The sequence below is a fragment of the Rhinichthys klamathensis genome, unplaced genomic scaffold (genome assembly GCF_029890125.1).
Source record: "Rhinichthys klamathensis goyatoka isolate OS25496 unplaced genomic scaffold, OSU_Roscu_1.1 h1tg000256l_1, whole genome shotgun sequence".
NCBI lineage: Eukaryota > Metazoa > Chordata > Actinopteri > Cypriniformes > Leuciscidae > Rhinichthys > Rhinichthys klamathensis.
Window position 1 is genome coordinate 970,603 of NW_026606778.1, and position 21,617 is coordinate 992,219.

At 40.6% G+C, this 21,617-nt stretch overlaps 1 protein-coding gene across 1 annotated transcript in view; it reads right to left on the minus strand.

Moving 5' to 3' along the window:
- Window positions 1-476: 476 nt before the first annotated feature.
- fam184aa (family with sequence similarity 184 member Aa) overlaps window positions 477-21,617 on the minus strand; it is a 66,796-nt gene continuing 45,655 nt past the window's right edge. The window contains exons 10-17 of the mRNA XM_056267178.1: window positions 19,161-19,373; window positions 15,351-15,504; window positions 14,851-14,978; window positions 11,803-11,987; window positions 3,310-3,456; window positions 2,459-2,576; window positions 2,177-2,281; window positions 477-877 (exon numbers count right to left, since the gene is read on the minus strand). Coding sequence (XP_056123153.1) covers window positions 689-877; window positions 2,177-2,281; window positions 2,459-2,576; window positions 3,310-3,456; window positions 11,803-11,987; window positions 14,851-14,978; window positions 15,351-15,504; window positions 19,161-19,373 — 1,239 coding nt within the window. The 3' untranslated portion in view covers window positions 477-688. The remainder of the gene's footprint in view (window positions 878-2,176; window positions 2,282-2,458; window positions 2,577-3,309; window positions 3,457-11,802; window positions 11,988-14,850; window positions 14,979-15,350; window positions 15,505-19,160; window positions 19,374-21,617) is intronic.

A 21,617-nucleotide genomic window follows, 5' to 3' on the forward strand; every position in this document is an offset into this window, starting at 1 on the left:
GTTCAAGCATCAAAGAATCACAGGCGCCATGCTGAACCGTTTCCTTATAAATAATAAATAAAATATGCCCCTCTACCAGAAACGCTCTAATATTATCTCCCGTCTCTCAGCTGTGTACAACATGTTCCTATGCCTGATTTTAACATGGACAGAAATACCAGGAATAGCTGTTCATCATTTGAATAGCTCATTTTAAAACCACAAAACAACAAAATGCATGAGATGTGAAGGGCGGAGTACAGCTAATGGGCGGAGCCATACTCGTGACTGCTATGTGATGACGTGATGACATCAACCGCATGCTCGCGTTGACATTCCAATGCCATTGTGTGATCACACACAGTTTACGTGAACTCTCAGTCCGATTTGTGATAATATTCTTGCCAAACTTGACTCAATAAGGACATTGAAACAGAATTGCTACGCACAATTGATCATGCACACAAAGTAGCATAAAATACAAACATTTTTAATGTGTGCCTTTCACCGGCAAGATGCATTAAAGAGTGAGATGAGCATACCCACAATTCACTCTGGACACAAATGGCCGTGTTCTCGTATTAAAACGTCTAATCAACACAACACTGACGGTTTGTCTACCATTACTGCAGGACAGGACTGAGACTGTGTGATCCGACCAATGGCAAGACAGTTCTGTGGTTTAAGCATGTCTCTCGTGAGGACAATCTCACCTCCGGGTGGAGTCAGTTGGAGGGGGCTGAGGTTTGTTAGACCTGAGCTCATGGTGGTGAATGGGGGAGTTGGGGACAGACTCTAGGCAAGCAGGCGGGACGGAGACGCCCGCCATCCCTTCTGCCCCAACAACGCTTAGGTTCGGAGAGCTGGCGAAACTGTTCGCAGGTTTTCTATACTTATGCTACATTAAAAGGACACACACAGAAAGGGATTGTGGCGAACTGTAGCTTCAAGCTAAATGATGACAAGGTAATGGACATCATTTTGAATGTGGACAGGAATGACAGATTATAGCCCTGTTACAAAACTTAGTGAGCTACCCAACTGGACGGCATTTTAAGGCATCACATGTAAGGTAAGTTAACCAATTTTGCTCAAATTTGATAACTATTAAATGAATCAGTTTGTGTAGTTTTACTGTTGGCACTAGTACCAATGTCATGGGTTTGATTCCCAAAGAAACACACAAATTGCTAAAGTGTGTGTCAAATAAAAATAAAATAAAAAATAAGATGGTGGATTAGGTGAACTAAATGTTTATTATAAATAGACTTATGTTTCATTAAATACAAAAAGTATTGGTGGAAAATAGAACAAAATAGTTTGATGTAATTAAAATCCTGCTGTTATAAATAATCTATATATCTGTATCATGGATTTCCACAAAATATTAAGCAGCACAACTGTTTTCAACATTGATAATAAGAAGAAATGTTTCTTGAGCAGCAAATCAGCATATTAGCATGATTTCTGAAGGATCATGTGACACTGAAGACTGGCGTAATGATGCTGAAAATTCACCTGTCATCACAAATAAATTGCATTTTAAAATATATTAAAATAGAAAACAGTTATTTTAAACTGTAATACCATTTCACAATGTTACTGTTTTACTGTATTTAGATCAAATAAATGCAGCCTTCATGGTAAGCATAATTAACTTTTAATCATTCAGAAGTTTGGGGTAAGATTTAAAAAATAAAAATTCATAGATCTCCTGTGCGGAACAATTTTTGTGTGATGAGTAGATTTGTAGAGTGCTCTGAATGGATCATTTTTAATGTTTTATCTCGTTTAGGATGGATGCTGCCTATGTTGGAAGCACATTAGATTTTGGAACAGAGCTTATGACTTGGAAAGCAGGGTAGAACTTGATGTTTGAACATGGATATAAGACACAGACAATGACAAATGCACAAACACAACTAATGCAACAGAAAGAAAAAGTTAGACCAACTAAAAGAACAGTAGAAGGCTATAAATAGTCTCTGCAGAACATCCCATTCCAGCGGTACCTGTGTAAAATACACTTCCCATTTGGCAAAACCTTTGAAGTTTTCATTTATTATATTCATGGATTCCATGAACTGTATAGATGGAGTGCTTTTAAAAAGGTTTATGGTTTGTGCTTTTTTTACTATCAGATCAAATCCAGTTTATGTGGTACTCTTTTATCAGTGTGGCTGTATCTCTCTCTAACCTTTATAAGGGGGTTTATGACCCCGACATTGGGATTGGTGTTGAACACCTTGTTGAAGCCAGGCTCTCGATTCACCAGCTCCAGTTGATAAAACTTCTTGTCATCCTGGAACAAAGGAGGCACAGTCAGACCGAAAGGCCCTGTGCAGAAAAGTCAATAAACTGATATTGACTTTTGTCTGAAGACACTTAATGCTTTTGGGACAAACCCCCCCCCCCCACCATATGAAGTAGTACAGTAATACACATATCACCTCTGCGACCCATTGCTGTGCACACTTACCACAAGCTTCTTGACCAGGGTTTCTCTCTCAGACACCATTTCTCTGAGATCAGCAATCACCTGGAGGTCCTCCGGTCGGCTTTCTCTATTCCTGAACTTCTCCTCCGTACCTTCCAACCTGCTCACCCCGCACATATACACATTAACAATTATACTGCAGTAAAAACAATGGCTCTGGCATTAAACCTAGCAAGCTGCCCTCCAAGCCAAAATGCTCAGGTACTTCTGGCAACAGTTCAATCTACTTAAACATAATATTTGATAAGTTATGTATTTTTGTATGCCAAGCAACATGCTAACATCAGACTCTAATGCAATCAAAACGTCCATCGTTTGTGGGCCAAAAGTGACCCTATCTGTTCCTATAAAAAATTATATGACCAATAAGTCATACATTTTTTTTTTACATAACTTTAACTCATCAAAATAAGTTAAGAAGTTATACAAGATTCAACTCATTTTTTAAAGTCAGTTTAATGTAATTTAAGTTGAAATGACTTAAATAGCCAAGTTGATTGGACTTAAAAATCTAAGGCATGATTTGGAGGTAGCATGCTGCTAAGCTAATGGTTAAATACTATAGTAAGTATCAACAATACTTAGAACTTCATGTGTGAAGTACTGAAGTGATCTCATGTAAAGCAATTACGTTTGAGGTAAAATTTTAGCCTTAGAAGACCTACACTGTACTAGACAGCAAGGCAGCTCGCTTGGTTTTGGAACAGAGCAAAAGTGATTCATCTAGCTGTCTTTGCTTCTGAAATATTCACAAGGATATTACATTAAAATGATGTGTTTTGAAATTCAATTTAATTAGATATTCAATCTGTAACTGAGATAAAGGGACTCACAGAATCTGCAGAGCTGAGATCTTGTCTTTTAGCAGCTCCTGAGCTTTGTTAAAATCTGACAGCATGATCTGGGTTTCTCTGTTATGAGAAGCGTTCAGCTCGTCGATCTCCCTCTCGAGCCGCTTAGAGAGATCCTGTTCGTGAGCCCTATGTAGAAACAAAACCCTTTAACACATGCAAAATGGTGTATACATACACACTCTTATAAATAAAGGTTCTTTATTGGGATCTATGGTTCCATGAAGAACCTTTAACATCCATGGAACCTTTCCATAAGGTCTTTATAGTAAATGTTCTTTACACCAAGACGACTTTTAAGAACGGTTCACTGAAAGATTATCAAAATGATTTTTCTAATAGAGAAAATATGGTGGGCAACAAATATATTCAAGTCTATTTCGCTCTATCCTCAGATACAAACAAAACTCCATTATTTATTAGAACAAATTCCCTCAGTTCCCCAAAGAAACTCTTCTTTTCATGTGCCATAAATTAGATCCTCGTTTGAATGAAACCAAAGGAAATGTGTTTGTTTGTATCAGCTAGACACCTCCACTGACCTTGATACTTCTATACAGTCGGAACAGAAGAATGCATATCAAGCGAAGAGAGCTTTGCCTGAAGGCATTGGGCTCCTGCGTGGGAAGCAGCTCCATCCGCTTTCCTCTCATATTAAATTAGCTTCTGTTTCAGCTAGACTGACCTTTAGGATTTTATAATTTAATAGCTCATGAAAGCCAAAAAAGATTGTGCACACGCAGAAGATGTCTGTTGCTCGCTTTTGCATAGAATGAGGGTATTAAAAACTGGAATAACGGTAATGTTCACCGTTTGTACTCTAACCTTAAAGGGATACTTCAGGATTTAGCATTAAGCTTTGTATTAGTAGAAAACCTGTAGTATTTTCGAATTACCATGCTTTCCACCCTCATATCCCCCTGAGACGAGAGATTTATGTATTTTTTGTCTGGAAAAAATCCTCCGATGACGCAAAAATCGTCATTTTGCGTCATCGGAGGATTTTTTGGCCAGAGGCTAAAGACTACAGCCAGTAGTAGGAGCTGTTCCGCATGTTCTCAACCCGCCCATAGAGGGTGGGATCTCACCAAGGGGGTAATCCATCGACCGGAAGTTGAAGCCGGCCGGGTGCCGCCATGTTGTAGCAGAACTTCACTTGCGTTAGCATTTCCATTGACTCCCATTCATTTTGGCGTCACTTTGACAGCGAATAACTTTACATCTGAGGCGTTTAAAGACTCCATTTGTCCATTATTTATTTCTAAAGAAACACGACAATGTATAAAGGGCTCCATTACCTTCTATGTTACAGTATGGCCCCGTAGAAACAGATTTAGTAAAAAATAGGCTAACGATTGCGTCATAACCACTCGACTCTCTGTCGCGCTGTACAGAAATTACCGTACAGACAGGAGGAGAAGCTCGCAGGCAATCGGGGGGACGTCCCGTCAAGGGAGAAGCCCATAGATAATGAGTCCATAAAAGCAACGGAATACTTACTCCTGCTCACTCACGCCCCAAAGAACTCTTTGCTCAAGTTCCCCGTCTCTGCAAGATTAACGTTGGCAATTTTCACGCACAGCTACTAGAAGATTAACGTCTGTCACACAGGTTGCTCACGTCATCAAGCTTAGTTTAAGTCGGTTTGAGTCTGCGCGTCAGGAACGGAAGTGCTCAAAAATCGCTAAAAATGGGCTTCAACTGTCTCAACTGAGTTCCAATGAGATGGCTCTGTCCACTTCTTATACTGTCTATGGATCTCACTCACAGAATGTACACAGTGTCAGCCATCTTTTTTTGGAAGCTAAGCTAGCAGGCTCTTGTTCTGTGGAGAAAGCTGAGTAGTAGGGTTTACCATCCTCTTTTTGCCGGACATGTCCGGCCGTCGATGTCCGGGATTCAGCTTTTGCTTTCTGCAGTCGCCATTCATTGTTTACATGCACACCTTTTGTTTCAATCTAACTGAATTCATTCCGATTGGTGAATCTGAATGTAGTGTTTACATGAACAATAAACAAGTGATCGGTTGATGTGCGTTTTAACATTGCTAAGAAAATTCCCGCTCCTCCGTGAGAGATACGCGACCGGTGCGTCTCACAGGTGTCGCTCATCGGTAATCACGCCACCGGCCTCGCGCCGTCCTCCCGCGGCCCTAGCCTCGTCCTGCTCGCCACAGTAAACATAATGAATGGCGACTGTAGAACACAAAAGTCGAATCCCGGACATTTTGGGCGATCTCGAAAAACATTTTCGGGCAGACTCATCCCGGAGACTCACTAGTAGCCTAGACTTGTTGTTTAACTACTGCGCACTGTTACCGGTAGGCCTAAATCCAAGAGGAACTTAAATACACAGTGATGATGAACCAACTACAGACAGGTGTGCACGTTAATGAATGTCCATTGAAACAGGTAACTGAAGAGAAACAAACTAAGACACAAACTCCAGTTTTTAACTAAAAACGGAAGACTTTTAATGAGTTTTTGCCGTTCGTTTACATGACAACGGAGGTTTGGGTGCCTGAAAACGCAAACTTTGGAAAACAGTTTTCAAAGTGCACGTTTTTGAAAATGGCCTCCGTGTAAACAATAAAAACGAGAATCTCTGAAGACAATGACATCATGCACATGCATATTACAGGTACATGTTCAGTCTATAGTGTTTCATCGCCATTTTATGGCCTGGCAGCAGAATAAAGCGCTTTTAGTCGTTTTCGCGGATCCGTGTGAATGGGGATCGTTTTGATAATGGTGTCGTCTGTACGCGGAAAACTCAAAGGAAAAACTTCTCAGTTTTACAATTCTTGAAATTCTTAAGTTCTCAAATATTTCCTTAAAGGTGCTAAATGTAACTTTTCTTCTAAAATGAATCCTTTTTTTATTGTCTGTGTGTGAAGGGGTTGTAATCACACATTACAATGATCCACTTGTCGGGTTTTGCTATTACCTCTGAAGGCCAGTATTGTCACGATCGCTAGCGGAGAAATGGGTGGATCCAAACGCAGCAACATGGTAATCAGGGCAATCCAAATAATCATCATCCATGCAAGAGTCAAAGTCCAAATAATCAGAATCGTAGTCATCCATGCCAGTGTCGAAAACCATTTAATCAGTCAGCGAACAAATAAACAAAACAAGCAAGAACAAAAACGAGAACAAACTTGAAACCAGACCTTAGCGTAGACGAGTGACATACAATAATGACTCCGTGACATGAACTAACACAGACAAGGTATTTATGCACAGACACTAACAACATAAATGGGAACAGCTGGGTGCAATCACAAGTGATGGGAACAAACAAGGATTATTGGAAATGTGGTTCCAGGATGAATGGAGACAGGAAGGAGACATCTAGTGGACACCCAGTGGAAACACAACAGACACTGTGACATAACCCCCCCTCTATGGAGCGGCTACCAGACGCTCCATGACAAAAAACAAAACAAAAAAAACAACTCGACAAAAGTCCAGGAGGGAGGCGGAACTGTGGGGAATCAGGGGGAGGGGTGGAGGGCCAGGACCATGGGAGGGAATGGACACAGGGGATGACAGTTCATCGGGCGGCCTGGGCGGAGACGACCCTTCAGGTGGCCAGGGTGGAACAGACCGTCCATCGGGCAGCCAAGGCGGTGAAGACCCCTCGGGCGGCCAGGGCGGTGAAGACCCATCGGGCGGCCAGGGCGGTGAAGACCCATCGGGCGGCCAGGGCGGAGACGACCCATCGGGCGGCCAGGGCGGATCCGGCTGTGCAGGCGGCCAGGGCGGATCCGGCTGTGCCGGCGGCCGGAACGGGGCAGGCCCTTCGAGCTGCCACGGCAGTGAAGACGCCTCAGGCGGCCACGGCGGAGACGACCAAGGCGACCACGGCACAGGAACAGAACCCGGCTCAGGAACAGCAACAGAACCCAGCTCAGGAACAGCAACAGAACCCAGCTCAGGAACAGCAACAGAACCCGGCTCAGGAACAGCAACAGACACCGGCTCAGGAACAGCAACAGACACCGGCTCAGGAACAGCAACAGACACCGGCTCAGGAACAGCCACAGACACCGGCTCACGAACAGCAACAGACACCGGCTCAGGAACAGCAACAGACACCGGCTCAGGAAATGCAACAGACTCCGACCCGGCGGCGGCCATCCTGTCTGGGGACACTGGAACAGGCTCAGGAACAGACACTGGCTCCGGCTCAGGAACAGACACCGGCTCCGGCTCAGGAACAGACACTGGCTCCGGCTCAGGAACAGACACTAAAATTGTAACAGCCACAAGAACAGACACAAACACAGAAACAAACACTGGCTCCTGCTCTGGAACAGGCACTGGCTCCTGCTCTGGAAAGGGCACTGGCTCCTGCCCTTTCAGTGCCTGCTCTGGAAAGGGCACTGGCTCCTGCTCTGGAAAGGGCACTGGCTCCTGCTCTGGAAAGGGCACTGGCTCCTGCTCTGGAATGGGCACTGGCTCCGGCTCCGGCTCTGGAATGGGCACTGGCTCTGGCTCTGGAACGGGCACTGGCTCCGGCTCCGGCTCTGGAACGGGCACTGGCTCCGGCTCCGGCACTGGCTCCGGCTCCGGCTCTGGAACGGGCACTGGCTCCGGCTCCGGCACTGGCTCCGGCTCCGGCTCTGGAACGGGCACTGGCTCCGGCTCTGGAACGGGCACTGGCTCCGGCTCTGGAACGGGCACTGGCTCCGGCTCTGGAACGGGCACTGGCTCCGGCTCTGGAACGGGCACTGGCTCCGGGTCTGGCTCTGGAACGGGCACTGGCTCCGGCTCCGGCTCTGGAATGGGCACTGGCTCCGGCTCCGGCTCTGGATCAGGCACTGGCTCCGGCTCTGGAAAAGTGAACACAGGCATGTCCAGTATCCGAGCCAAACGCTCCAAATAGTCCCTCAGTAGACCCCCGGCTGCGAGAAAGGGTATTTCCTGATCCGTCTCTGACTGGGCAGACGGGACGTGAACAGTCTCTCGCTGGGCAGACGGGACGTGAACAGTCTCTCGCTGGGCAGGCGGGACGTGAACAGTCTCTCGCTGGGCAGGCGGGACGTGAACAGTCTCTGGCTGGGCAGACGTGACGTGAACAGTCTCTGGCTGGGCAGACGTGACGTGAACAGTCTCTGGCTGGGCAGACGGGACGTGAACAGTCTCTGGCTGGGCAGACGTGACGTGAACAGTCTCTGACTGGGCAGGCGTGACGTGAACAGTCTCTGGCTGGGCAGACGGGACGTGAACAGTCTCTGGCTGGGCAGACGTGACGTGAACAGTCTCTGGCTGGGCAGACGGGACGTGAACAGTCTCTGGCTGGGCAGGCGTGACGTGAACAGTCTCTGGCTGGGCAGACGGGACGTGAACCATCTCCGAATCAGCCTCCAGAAAAGCGGCGGGCTGCTGGGACACGGCCTCCGGGTCTTTGGAGAGGCTAGGGGTCTTCCTCCTCCTCCGCCATTTCCGCTGGTGAAGTGCGGGTTCAGGACGGGACAGGACCCGCGGCAAAGGGTGTTCTGGGCTGCGCATCACCGGACCATGGTCGAAGGAGGACCGAAGTATAGACTGGGTCCGGGGCTCACCTCTAGTACTTCCTCCTCTGCGAGCTCCACGGGTCCCCGGAAATCTGGCCAGACGCTCTCCTCTAAAAGACTCTCTGTCGTTGAACGAAAGATCTTTAGGAAACCTGAGCGTCGTGGCCTCCTCCCTTTGACGGACCACAAACGCAAAAGCCTGCAAAATGTTTATGCTGCTGGATCCATTTGCGGACGGAGTCATTCTGTCACGATCGCTAGCGGAGAAATGGGTGGATCCAAACGCAGCAACATGGTAATCAGGGCAATCCAAATAATCATCATCCATGCAAGAGTCAAAGTCCAAATAATCAGAATCGTAGTCATCCATGCCAGTGTCGAAAACCATTTAATCAGTCAGCAAACAAATAAACAAAACAAGCAAGAACAAAAACGAGAACAAACTTGAAACCAGACCTTAGCGTAGACGAGTGACATACAATAATGACTCCGTGACATGAACTAACACAGACAAGGTATTTATGCACAGACACTAACAACATAAATGGGAACAGCTGGGTGCAATCACAAGTGATGGGAACAAACAAGGATTATTGGAAATGTGGTTCCAGGATGAATGGAGACAGGAAGGAGACATCTAGTGGACACCCAGTGGAAACACAACAGACACTGTGACAAGTATTCCTATTTCTATGTGAAGTCTCCGGGTCGGATTTTCTGCAAAATCCATCGGATGTGACGTGCATGCGCGCTCCCGAGCCTCTTTTCTTTTTATATACAGTCTATGCGACGGCACTGCAGCTAACGACATGGAGTCTGATAACACCCAAAAACGACCTGCCTCCAGCACAACACAGACTCCAACACAAACTCCACATAAATATAAAAAACAAAACAAAAATGTATCTGCTGAAGCTCGTCAGGCAAAACGTGAATCGGATCGACTTAGGACGAAAACACGGATCAACATCGGCAGAGCGTTTGAATTATGGAGAGACCTCCGCTATTTTTATTGTGATAAATTACAAGTTTTCAGATATGCTGAAATAAGTAATGGTAAACTGTAATGAAATGGCAAGGCTCAATACATGACATGAGACATGAAATGAATACAAAAGACTGTTCCAGGATAACAAAAAGTGGGTGCTTTAGGATGTAACTTTTATTTTATGTACTAGATCTACTGTCTAACGTCACTCATCCCACTACTATCATATTGTTTATAATTTTCAGACATGTTCAGTACATTAATGTCACTTCCTACGATCTTACTGTTACACTGAAATTGTTCAGTCTAGTTCACTAACTATTTTTGTTATCATATTATACATTCACCTATGTTGACATTGCTGATTGTGAAAGATACACGAATAGTTAGTGAAATGCCTTATTATGCTAACACCACATGTCGGCTAAATGCAGTCAATGTAACGTTATAATGGTACGAGCATGGAGCATTAGTTCAACGTCAAACTGATAAAAGTAGTCTATTATTGTAAGTGGGAGTTTACATTAGTTTCCAGCATGTTGTGTGATGCTTTCTCCGGTGTGTTGAAAGTCTCAGTGTGGCCGGCCGGTACCATGAGTGGTCGCTCTTGTGTTCGAGCACGCGCAAGAGCACGAGCGCTCTTGTAAAAATTGGTTGCAATCTGAAACATCACCGATAGAGGCCGCTAAAAAATACATATAGCACCTTTAAGAAACGCTTCCTTTTACAGTACAGAACTTACGTGTACTTACCTAGAAAGTACTGGCTAATATAAGGTAAGTACATGGGTTAGGGGTAGGTTCAGGGGTAAGTTCAGGGGTAGTACCTAGTTATTACCCAGTAATTGTAATTACTATAATAAGTACATAGTATGTACATGGGTAACAGGACTGTAAAAGGAAGCGTTACCAGAACATCTTTATCTGGTGTTATCTGATTGTATGGAGGTTCTTGCCGTTTTTGAAGAGTTGCAACTGCATTTTGAATTCCGCAAAAAAAGTCATGTCACGCATAACCATTGTTTACATTATTAATCATGGTTGTCACTTCAGTAATTATAATATGTATTACATGTGTTATGTTGTAATGCTAAATATTTGAAACAACCTAATAAATTCATTCAACATCTGACCTTTGGGGATTTAAAATAAGTTGGAGGTTAAGAAGAAAGTCTAATGCTTAACTTTTGTCTTAAAGTGTAACGTCGTCGAATTTCAACCCGCTTTGTATTGGTACAATGTCTCCATTTTTCCTGGTATGAGAAATTAACATTTAGTTTGACAACTCCAGGGCTTTTCGTGAAAGTGGCAGTCTCTTTCAGTTGTTCCCCTCCATTTAGCTTAAAACACTGCGTTCATGGTCATCCAGTTTGAAATGTTAACAAATACGGAGGTTTTTCAGATTTTCCGTAGCAGCGTTCTCTCCATATTTACGATTCTTTAAACCCTTTAGCCGCTGCCTACACCATGCTGGATCCTTCACTGGAAACCGAAAGTAAATCACTCCCACTAAATGTTTACTCTTTGAATTCTTGCACCCGGGAACTATACAAGTCGACACCATTATGAAATGTTTGCATAGAAGTATTTCCTACTAAAGCAAGGTGGTATTTGACTCTGGTCAAGCGTATCCATAACAGACTGGTGGGAGTGGCCTTGGACGCTAACATGCTTAGTGCATTATGGGTGTTGAAGTTTTCCTACCTATCTGGCAAAAGGGAATTCAACAGCACTTCTCCCTCTGTTTTCTCTAGTCAGGTAGCATCGGTTTAAAAAAATATATATATTTTAAAAAACTGTACCTGCAGCCAAGTTTAATTGCAAACCCATTTTTTTCAGGTTGTCTGAATAAGTATGACCACTTACTGCCAAGTCACGTAACGTAACGGACAGTCCTGTAATTCTAGAAGTTAAAACAAACTCATAAAACAATAATATATCCTCAGAAGATTTTAAAAAGTTGGTACCTGATATGCATATTGGCCTCACTGCGCACCCGCAGAACTTCTTTCCCTTTGAGCTCCAGCTCCTTGGTCAGGGTGCTGATGGTCTCATTGAGCGAGTGGATTTCATGGTCCAGATCAGCGATCCGGTTCCTTCTGCAGCTCACCTCCTGCTTCAGGTCAGATAAACGCCCTAGAAGGTCGTGTTCCTGGAGAGACAATCCACAAAATCCACAAGAGCAGATAGACTTTAACAGATGGATGACTGTGTGTCTTAACAAGGCAGCAAATGCAGTTTTCATAAATCCATTGCATTGGAATGATTCTCTTAAAAAAGCATTAGAAGATTTTGTGCCATACCCAGGGGCTTTCAAAATATGCATATAGGTCACATAAAAAGAGATTCAATTGTGCTGAAGTATTAGCTGAAGTGAAACGAACATGAGAGAGTGAGACTATGAGTGTGAGTATTAGAGAGATAGACAGGGAGGGAGATTATAAATCAAATATGAAAATGGGAAAGGGGTGCAAGTCACGGTAAGAGCTCTCCCATAATTCAGAACTCAGTACCTCATACTTTATTCATTGTGGTTATTCTTCAAATTTCTGTAAAGTGCAGCTTAGCTTAGAGACATTTTATAATGGCCTGACATCCATTTCAAGCCTCTCTATAGTTAGAAACCATAAGTGTCTTGAAACCAAGGGCACCAAATATGGCAATCTGGTTTTATAAAGACAAGAAGCAAATTCCTGGCCCTCATGCTGAAACCTTTAGATTGGCATCTATTGAAACATTAACATTGAGATTTTGGTATTCTACTTGTTTTTTATTAGTGGTTACTATTACTTTTAATTATATTTCAAAAATATAAAAACACCTTCATGTTGTTTCAAACCCGTATGACATTCCTTTCTGTGGAACATAAAAGAAGATATTCTGAACAAGATTGAGCTCCGAACAACATTAGACCCAATGACTTTCATTGTATGGGGATTTTTTATTTATTTATTTTTTATATGTTCCAAAGGAGAAAGTCATACAGATTTGAAACCACAGTAAATGATGAAAGAGGTCTGAACAAACCACTAACTCTAAACTATGTTCTTTTAGTATTATTTCAGTACTATTATAATATTAATTAATATTTTGAATTAGCTTTTATTTTTATTTTTTTTCAGTTTTAATTTTAAACTAATATATTATTATTTTTAGTACTACAACTTTTTCGATTTCAGTGTCTAATTTTAAGTTTTATTATGTAATATTTATTTTTTACTTTTTGTTCCCGCTTTATTTCAATTAACAAAAAATCTTTCCTAGTTTTAGTTAAAAAATAACAACACTGATTTCCATTACGAGAGTAGATGTTAAAACTTCATGCTGATTTGCACTCTGCTTTCTCCAAGATACGCACCAACTAAGACGTAGCTTTACAGTAACCTATGCGTCTCCATCCATTTACGCTTCCTTCCATATGGTGATGTGAATATCCTTCTGTCTGGTGTTAATGGCTGAAGTATATTTCCTGGCACGTCAGCACACACAACGGCTGCGATGCTGGCTCCGGGGATCAACCACAGTGCGGTCTCCCAGCGGATCAGCATGACAACCGTCTGGATTGAGCCGAGTAGGGTACATCTCTGGGGTCTTCAAGTGGGCACCTTCCGTCCTCAGTGTTTCGTCGACTAGCCCACGACACCTCAAGAGGGCTCGACAGTGATTCTGGCGTCCCAGAGTCACCCCCCTCCATCCCCCACACAACTCAGCCCAGCTTACTGACCTCTACATCAGCGTTTCTTTCTTTCTATTGTGCTTGAGATCCCTCCTGCTGCTGAGGTTGCTCCTTCCTCATAGTTCAGTGGCATAAACCCTTGAAGTGACCTAACCACAATCTCCTAACCACAATCTCTAACGCCACAATCTCACCACAACCCGACCATACGCGCCAACCTGTTTGACTAAGGCTGTCGAAGCCCCACTGTCGTTGTTAATGCAGGTTCAGTGGCAACGGTTCCGTATGGCATTCTACCTACCGCAAAACACAACAATATCTGTCCAACACAAATCCTCATTCACGCAAAATACAGAACACGGGATTGTATTTGATAACTATGCAAACTATACAAATAATCCAACAGACTCCGTAGCGTGGCGGCCTGTACACAGCCAGCCAGAATCTTTCCGTCTTAACCACAGCCAGTTGCTGCTCCTCTCTGCTGCTTCAGATAAGTTCTTCACTTCAACTCTTGGCCAATGAATCCGACGTCTCTGAGGAACCGGGTTGTAGAGTGTGCCACAAATCCTCGACAACCCACTTCCACGGGATAAACCAGGACTCTCCATCCTCGCTGTTCTGCTTCAGTGGCCAGATGAGCATACCGCAGTTTCTTCCTCTCATACGCCTCATCTACCGCATCCTCCCATGGCACTGTTAACTCTATCAGGTGAACAAGGCGTGCTGATCCAGACTACAAGACAATATCTGTTCGAAGGTTAGTGGTGGCAATCTAAGCCATTGATCAACATCTGCCATTATCAAAAATAAGCCGTTGATCAACATCTGCTAGCATTTTCCAGTCTCTAGCAGCTTCCAGTTGTCCTGGGCGAGAATTGGTTTTAACTCATTTTAAAAACGAACTAGTTTAAACTTCATTGGTTGATTATATCAGACATGAATGATCTCTCAAATATTCTACATCTGTGGGAAAAAAATTCCACATACATGCACAATATATTAAAATATTCTATTTTCCCGTTTGTATAGATAAATAAAATGTTTTAAAAACACTGCGACTGGAAATTGGAGATGATGCATTTAATGTACTGTATGGTGGTCTGTGTAGTTTTGCTCCGGTTCAAATGTTCGTTTCTGCAAGGCATGAGATGTCAGAGGTTCTCATGAGAGAAAAAGCTTCTTAGTAAATGCAAGACTGACCAAAAAAATAAAATCAAAATATCTTTCTCATTTTGGAATTAATCAAAAGTCTACATCCATCAAGCCAAAAATGGCAGGTCTGCCTGTTGTGTTTAGCATTGATGTATCAAGCTTTGTAACTTTCAAAAATGCTCACATGTTCTTTGCAGCGCTCAATAGTGTCGTCCAGCTCTCGTTTGGTGGCATTGTTCTCCTTCAAGTGGACTTGTCTTAGGTGTTCGATGGCAGTGGCATGGAGATGATTGAGCTCTGACCGCAGGGAAGCTATAGCACATACACACACACACACACACACACAAAACAGTACAAAACAAATCCTTCTTACAGTTATTTTCTTGCATTTAGAGCCTACTAAGAGCCTAATGTGGTATAATGGCTCTGGGGTGGTGAACAAAAGGTTGTAGGTTCAAGCCCCTACTCTATGAGCTATTATAATCATACCCTTGAGCAAACAGATTTCCTCTGTAATAAGTGCACTGTGAGTCGCTTTAGGATATAAAAGGCTGTGAAAATGACTATTTACTTTCACGATAACAGTGCATATGAATATACTACTAGACTTTAATGACCCCATAAAAGGCACAAATCCTTTAGGCTGGTGTGTGGTGATGTAGTTAATTTGAGCGCATGACTCACCCAGCATGGCTTTGCCTTCATCCTCCAGCTCAAAGCGCAGCGTCTGCAGCTCCTGGTCCGACTGCTGCCGAAGGATTTCCAGGGTCTGTCTGTGGGCTTCTCTCAAAGCGTGTAACTCTTCTCTCTGTTCCTGCTTTAGACGATCCTCGAGATCCTACACAAATGCATGTGTACAGACACAGAGGAGATAAAGAATTAAAAAGACTGAATCACACATGCAATGCATAAAACAAAAGAACATATTTTGCATATGGATGCTGCATGATGCGACGGGAACAAAAGGTGTCAATGAGGAAACTAGATTTGCATTTAATGAAGGAAATAGTAGAGTTTGCAAGACAGGAAAACAGCAACGTTAAAGCTTAGGTTTTTGAAATGCCGCTTTTTTCTGCGTATGAAAATATATGTACAGTACCATTCAAACATTTAGAGTCAGTAAGTGTTTTTAAAAAAAATGCTTTTGAAAGAAGTCTCTTATGCTCAGAAGGGCTGCATTTATATGATATAAAATACAATAAAAACAGTAAAAATCTGTAATATTATTACAATTAAAAAAAAACTATTTTTATTTCAATATATTTTCAAATGAAATTTATTCCTGTCATGGTAAAGCTGAATTTTCAGCATCATTACTCCAGTCTTCAGTGTCACATGATCCATCATTTTAATATGCTGATTTGATGCTCAATAATTTTTTTTTATTAATATCAATGTTTAAAACAGTTGTGCTGCTTAATATTTTTTTAGAAACTGATTTTCTTCAGGATTCTTTGATGAACAGAAAGTTTAACAGCATTTATTTGTAACATTATAAATGTCTTTAATGTCACATTTGATCAATTTAATACATTCCCTGCTGAATGGAAATAACAATTTCTTCAAAAAAAATCTTACTGACTAACTTTTGAACTGTCATGTACATTTAAGTAGGAAAGAAAAGACCAATTACAAATGTGCAAATGAATGTCAAAATGAACACCAATCAGTTTATAATGTTACGATGACATCATCACCATTGTTACATCTCGAAGGCTGAACATTCATCAATGTAAAATTCTGAGATGAATCATGATTATTTTATTCTTTTAAGAGCCATAGTTTTAACTGTAAAATCTAAAAAAAATCGAATATATTCTAAATAAAATTGTAATAATTGCTTTTGTTAATTATTTAATAGTATTTAAACATGTTATCCTTATAATATTATTCTTATTACTATTTTTCCACAGAACATAAATATAGTAGCCCTATATATGTGCAGATGCCTTTAAATTTTAAGAGGGAGATCATCATCATATTACTATCAACTGAATTCATTGCAGAAATTTGGAAAGAAGAATGAGAAGACATTTAAACAGTCTGTCCACTCAAAAAGTCACTCAAGGATTGACCTAAAAGAACGGAGATGAAAGCAACTATTAATGTTACTTGGTAATCCGAAATGTGGCCAAATCAGCTTAAATAAGCTTCTTTCTCAGCGCAAGATGAAGAAAAGCCTGTTAGACTCTGCATCACGTGTCTGCTTCAAATGTCTGGGCTTGCCATCTTAAAATATTCTGTGTAACGCACAATTTTTAAACGAAACAACAGCTGCAGTTTCCTGGATGAGAAACATGTTCTCATATCATAATGTGTTTTAGGAGTAGACGGTAGACAAGGAAGCACAAAAAGTTGGGTAATTTACCATCTGAATGTCATGCACAGTGGAGATTCTCAGTGTGGGGTGATAATGCAGGGGTGACAAATCCAGAGAGTAAAGGAAACAGACATGTACTATGAAGGGGAAGAGGACACAATGAAGGTGACAATCAATACAGGATGACAGGCAGAAGGCACTACTGTGCAAAAGTTCGGGATCAGTAAGATTTTTAGAAAGAAAGAAATACGTTTAATTGTTTTTCAATTTGAAATAAAGTCTGTTCTTTTGAACTTACTATTCATCAAAGAACCCTGATTTTTTTTTTTATCAAAGGATTCCACAAAAATATTATAACTGTTTTCAACAGTGATAATTAAAAGAAATGTTTCAGTATATTAGCATGATTTCTGAAGGAACATGTGACACTGAAAACTGGACGAATGACCATCCCAGGAATAAATTACATTTGAAAATATATTAAAATAGAAAACAGTTATTTTAAATTGTAATACAATTTCACAATAATCATTTTAATGTATTTTTGACCAAATAAATGCAGCCTTGGTGAGCATACTGTAAGACTTCTCTCAAAAACAGTAAAAACTCTTACTGACCCCAAACTTTTTAACAGTAGTGTATAATCAATGAGCTGTGTGCATGTTTGTGAACAGTATGGAGTTTGATATTCATTATATGTTGATTTAATCTATGTTTTTGTTATATGAAGGTCCACAAAAAGCTTTTATGCATAGATTTAATTATTTTACTTATAAAATCCAACATAATAATATGAATATTAAGTTATATATAATGTTAAAAACTATGACAAGGATCAGACCATCTTAATATTTATTCTGAAACATGATGTGTAAAGAAAAACAAAAAAGGAAATATCAAATGAACATTTCCAATCAAGCTCTAATTATGCTAATAAGTGTGAACAATATTATTTAATGTTTATTTATGAAACTAGCCTTAGCGAGACAAAGGATTTGGCCATTTTATTCCAAAAATGTCCAAAGATATTTCAGAAAACATTCCTCCAATGATGTGCTGGAAATGACAGTGTGGTGGAAAAAAACTCTTCTGTGATGCATGTATATTCATTGTTTGACATTTTAAATACACAAATGAAATCCTTAAATATTAAATAGGATTGATAAAAAAAAAATAATAATAAAACCCTTTTGTGTGATTAATCACATAGGCTACTTCTGAAATGACACATACTTCATTTATCGTGTTTATGTCATCATTTGTTATGTCCAGCAACTGAAGGATGATCTCACAAAACTTTATTTTCTGATAGCTGTTATTAATCGCATACGTTAACATTGACAGCCCTAATGCTATTGAAAAAACTAGTGAGGGTTTGAAAAGTATTTTCAAAAAGACCACATATACAGTACATCAGAGTTATTTGGGAAACAAAGCATTACAGAAACTTTACATCGTAAGTTAAGGTCTGACAAGTTAATTTAGGATTTTTCACAAATGTGTATTACAGAAGCTAATCTTAAATTGATTTAGGATTCTTATCCTATCTTAAAAAATCTCATCTTATCTGTAGTTAGGAAATCTTAAACCCCTCCATCGAGTTCGGTAATCAACTCTGAGGTCTGTTACCAAGCAACCAACGACGCACAAACAGCTGCTGTGAAGTAAACCGGAAAAACTCTAGAGATTAAAATGAAAAACAAAATAAGTGGTGCTTTTTTTTGTTTTGATTAGCTTGGTAGAAAAGTCAAAGCCTGTCAGTATATTTCATAGGAGTCTGTAATTGTTTGTCAGAGTTTTGTCGTCAGTCTTTCCACCATCAATCATCGCTGTTCTTTACCTTGTATCATCAATAAATGTGACGTCATTCTCAGACAGGGCTATTATTATGGGATTTTTACAGTTGGCTTTTAAATGATTTTGAAGTTAGGACACCAGTGGGGTTTTTAGGATTTTCTGCCGAGTTAGGATGCTTCTGTAATACCCTTTTCCTATCTGTAGTTAAGATAAGATTATGCACTTAAAAAATGTCATTTTGTAATAGCTTTTGTCCTAAATTAGGTCCTAACTGAAATTGCAATGGTTACCAAACAGATAAGGTAGGATCTTTCTGTAATGCACCCCCAGAAGTGTAACTCCACATGAGCCTGTGTTTGTATGTAAGATGCAGGTACCCTAAGCTCGATCTGTTGTGCGTCCTCCATGTCCTGCAAGGCGCAGCAGTGGGCGTCCTGCAGACGGCACTCTCTGTGCTCATGCTCCAGTGCCAGTTCCTGCAACTCCTGCGCCAGGTGCTCGCGCTCTTGGCTGAACTGCGCCTGTAACTGCTGCAGCGCGCTTTTCGACTGCGACATCTGTAGCTCCAGGCTCTGCTTCAGCAGAGAGATCTGACACAACAGAAACACAGAGAACAGCTTCATACCACTGAGATCGGAAGCCAGATCCCTCAGAGATGCAAATTGTGGAGTGTGGATGACTTAGATTTGGGTGAAGGTGAAGTAGACAACAGTCAGGGGAAAAAAGCTGATATTTTGAATACATTTTTATTATTATTAAAGAGTCAATAAACTGAGACTGAAGAATTACAATGCTAAGAGCAATCTAAAAAAGCAATCCTTTCAGAAATTGCCCTGTTATACAGATGAAATATGACACAAACTGCATGTAACATGCTATCACAATGATTTTGACTGCTGGTGCGGCCTTTTTATTGAGTTTTATTATCTGTTTTATGCTAGCAAAATATATTAATTCAGATCTGTGGTGTAGTATTACCCCAGGGATACCCTAAATGAGAAAAGTAATATAATCTAAACGGCTTATCTACCAAAAGAATATGACTGATACATAAAAATGAGATAAGGCCTAAGATAAAGAGAAATAATAAAGAGAAGTCTTACTGATCACCAAGAAAGAGAATAAACAGGACATGGCGAGCACATCTCCGCATGCAGAAAACGGCAGGCCGAAAATAGACACGGAGGTAATAAAATGAGAGCAAAGCAAGACTCTTTTAAGGCAGACTTCAGTGCCTGGACTACACTGCACATGAATTCACACACAGATTTGTCTTAACAAACTGTCGAGGGACTTATAGGTCACAGGATTATTTGAGGTTGAAGGACCACATTGAAGTTGATTTCAAAACCAAACTGTAACCTCACTGGTACAGATGAACTATGAAGGAAATATAGTTTCTCAAAGACTTCATTGCTTTGGGATGCACCCTTAATGGAAATTTTGGCTAATAATTATTGTCTAAGGCCAATTACCAACACAATTGGCGATATTATAGATTTTTACTGCCCCCCCCCTGTCAATTGATTAAAAGACTTAAGTTAATTGATTAATCAAATTAATCAAAATTAAATCACATATTTTAATATTTCCTAAGTGGCCAAAATAAAGACATTTATAAGACATACATTTATTTATGGCGTCAAATATATTTTACAAAATGTCAATATATTGTTTATTTTATTTCATGTTATTGAACATTAGCCCATTACTGGCATATTTAATTAATCATAATTAAATCATATATTAATATTTGCTAAATGTAAAAAAAAAAAAGGTTAAATATAAGATATACATTTATTAAAGTCCGCCTGTAGTCAATTTGATCCCTTAAAACTCATCTTTAATCACCAAAATGACATATTTAAAAGTTTTTTCCTGTTAAAAAAAACATTGTACATGCCTTAAAATAGCTTGAATGTAACTCTACACCCTTGCTTCATTTAGTATACGCAGAACTATATGAATATGCTAATTTAGCCCCGCCTCCACTCACTCACACCAGCTAAGAGATTCACTCAGCCAACTTACTGAGGTAAACGCTGAAAAATGATAACGCTCTTTACAACAACGCACATATAATGGCAATTAATCTGATTAGCCTTTTCTTAGCCACATTATCAAACAGCTAATAATGTGTTGATAATGTTACACAAACCATGTTCCCGTTCACTATCTCAGAGTCAGACAGCTGCCTTCTAACAATCATCAGAAACACTTTGAACAACTTAGAACTGTGAGAAGCATATACCGTAGTTGATCATAACATCGTAATATGCATCATCATACACCCGCTTATTGCTAAATCTACCCGATTTTTCATATCAACAGAAAAATATACAGAGATAACCTGGCATCTCTCGAGACTCCCCTGCTAGTTCGCTGTTGATGATATGCTAAAGCCCACCGGCACGTTGTAGTGATTGGTTACAAGGTAGTTTGTGACGTCAGAAACACCAGCGATTTCAAACCGCGTTTTTGAGACTGTCTTTGGTTCACTGCAGTTTTTAAGGAGAAAATACTACACAAACAACATTAAAAACTTGATTTTCACCACAAGGGGACTTTAAATTTATATTACAAAAGGTTGCTTTAGAAGTCAAGTCAATATATTGTTTTTTTATTTCATATTATTGAACATAAGCTTATCACTGTCATAGCATAGTCATAGCAGTACATTTTGCAATAGAGCTGTAAGAGTCAGGACATAATGATTAACTGTGTTTTTTTATATAATTAATGAATTAACTGTGTTGTATATGATTAATGATTCTGTTAGTCTGATGCCAACAACAAAACAATTAAAAAATGCAAATATTGGTCACTGATAGTAT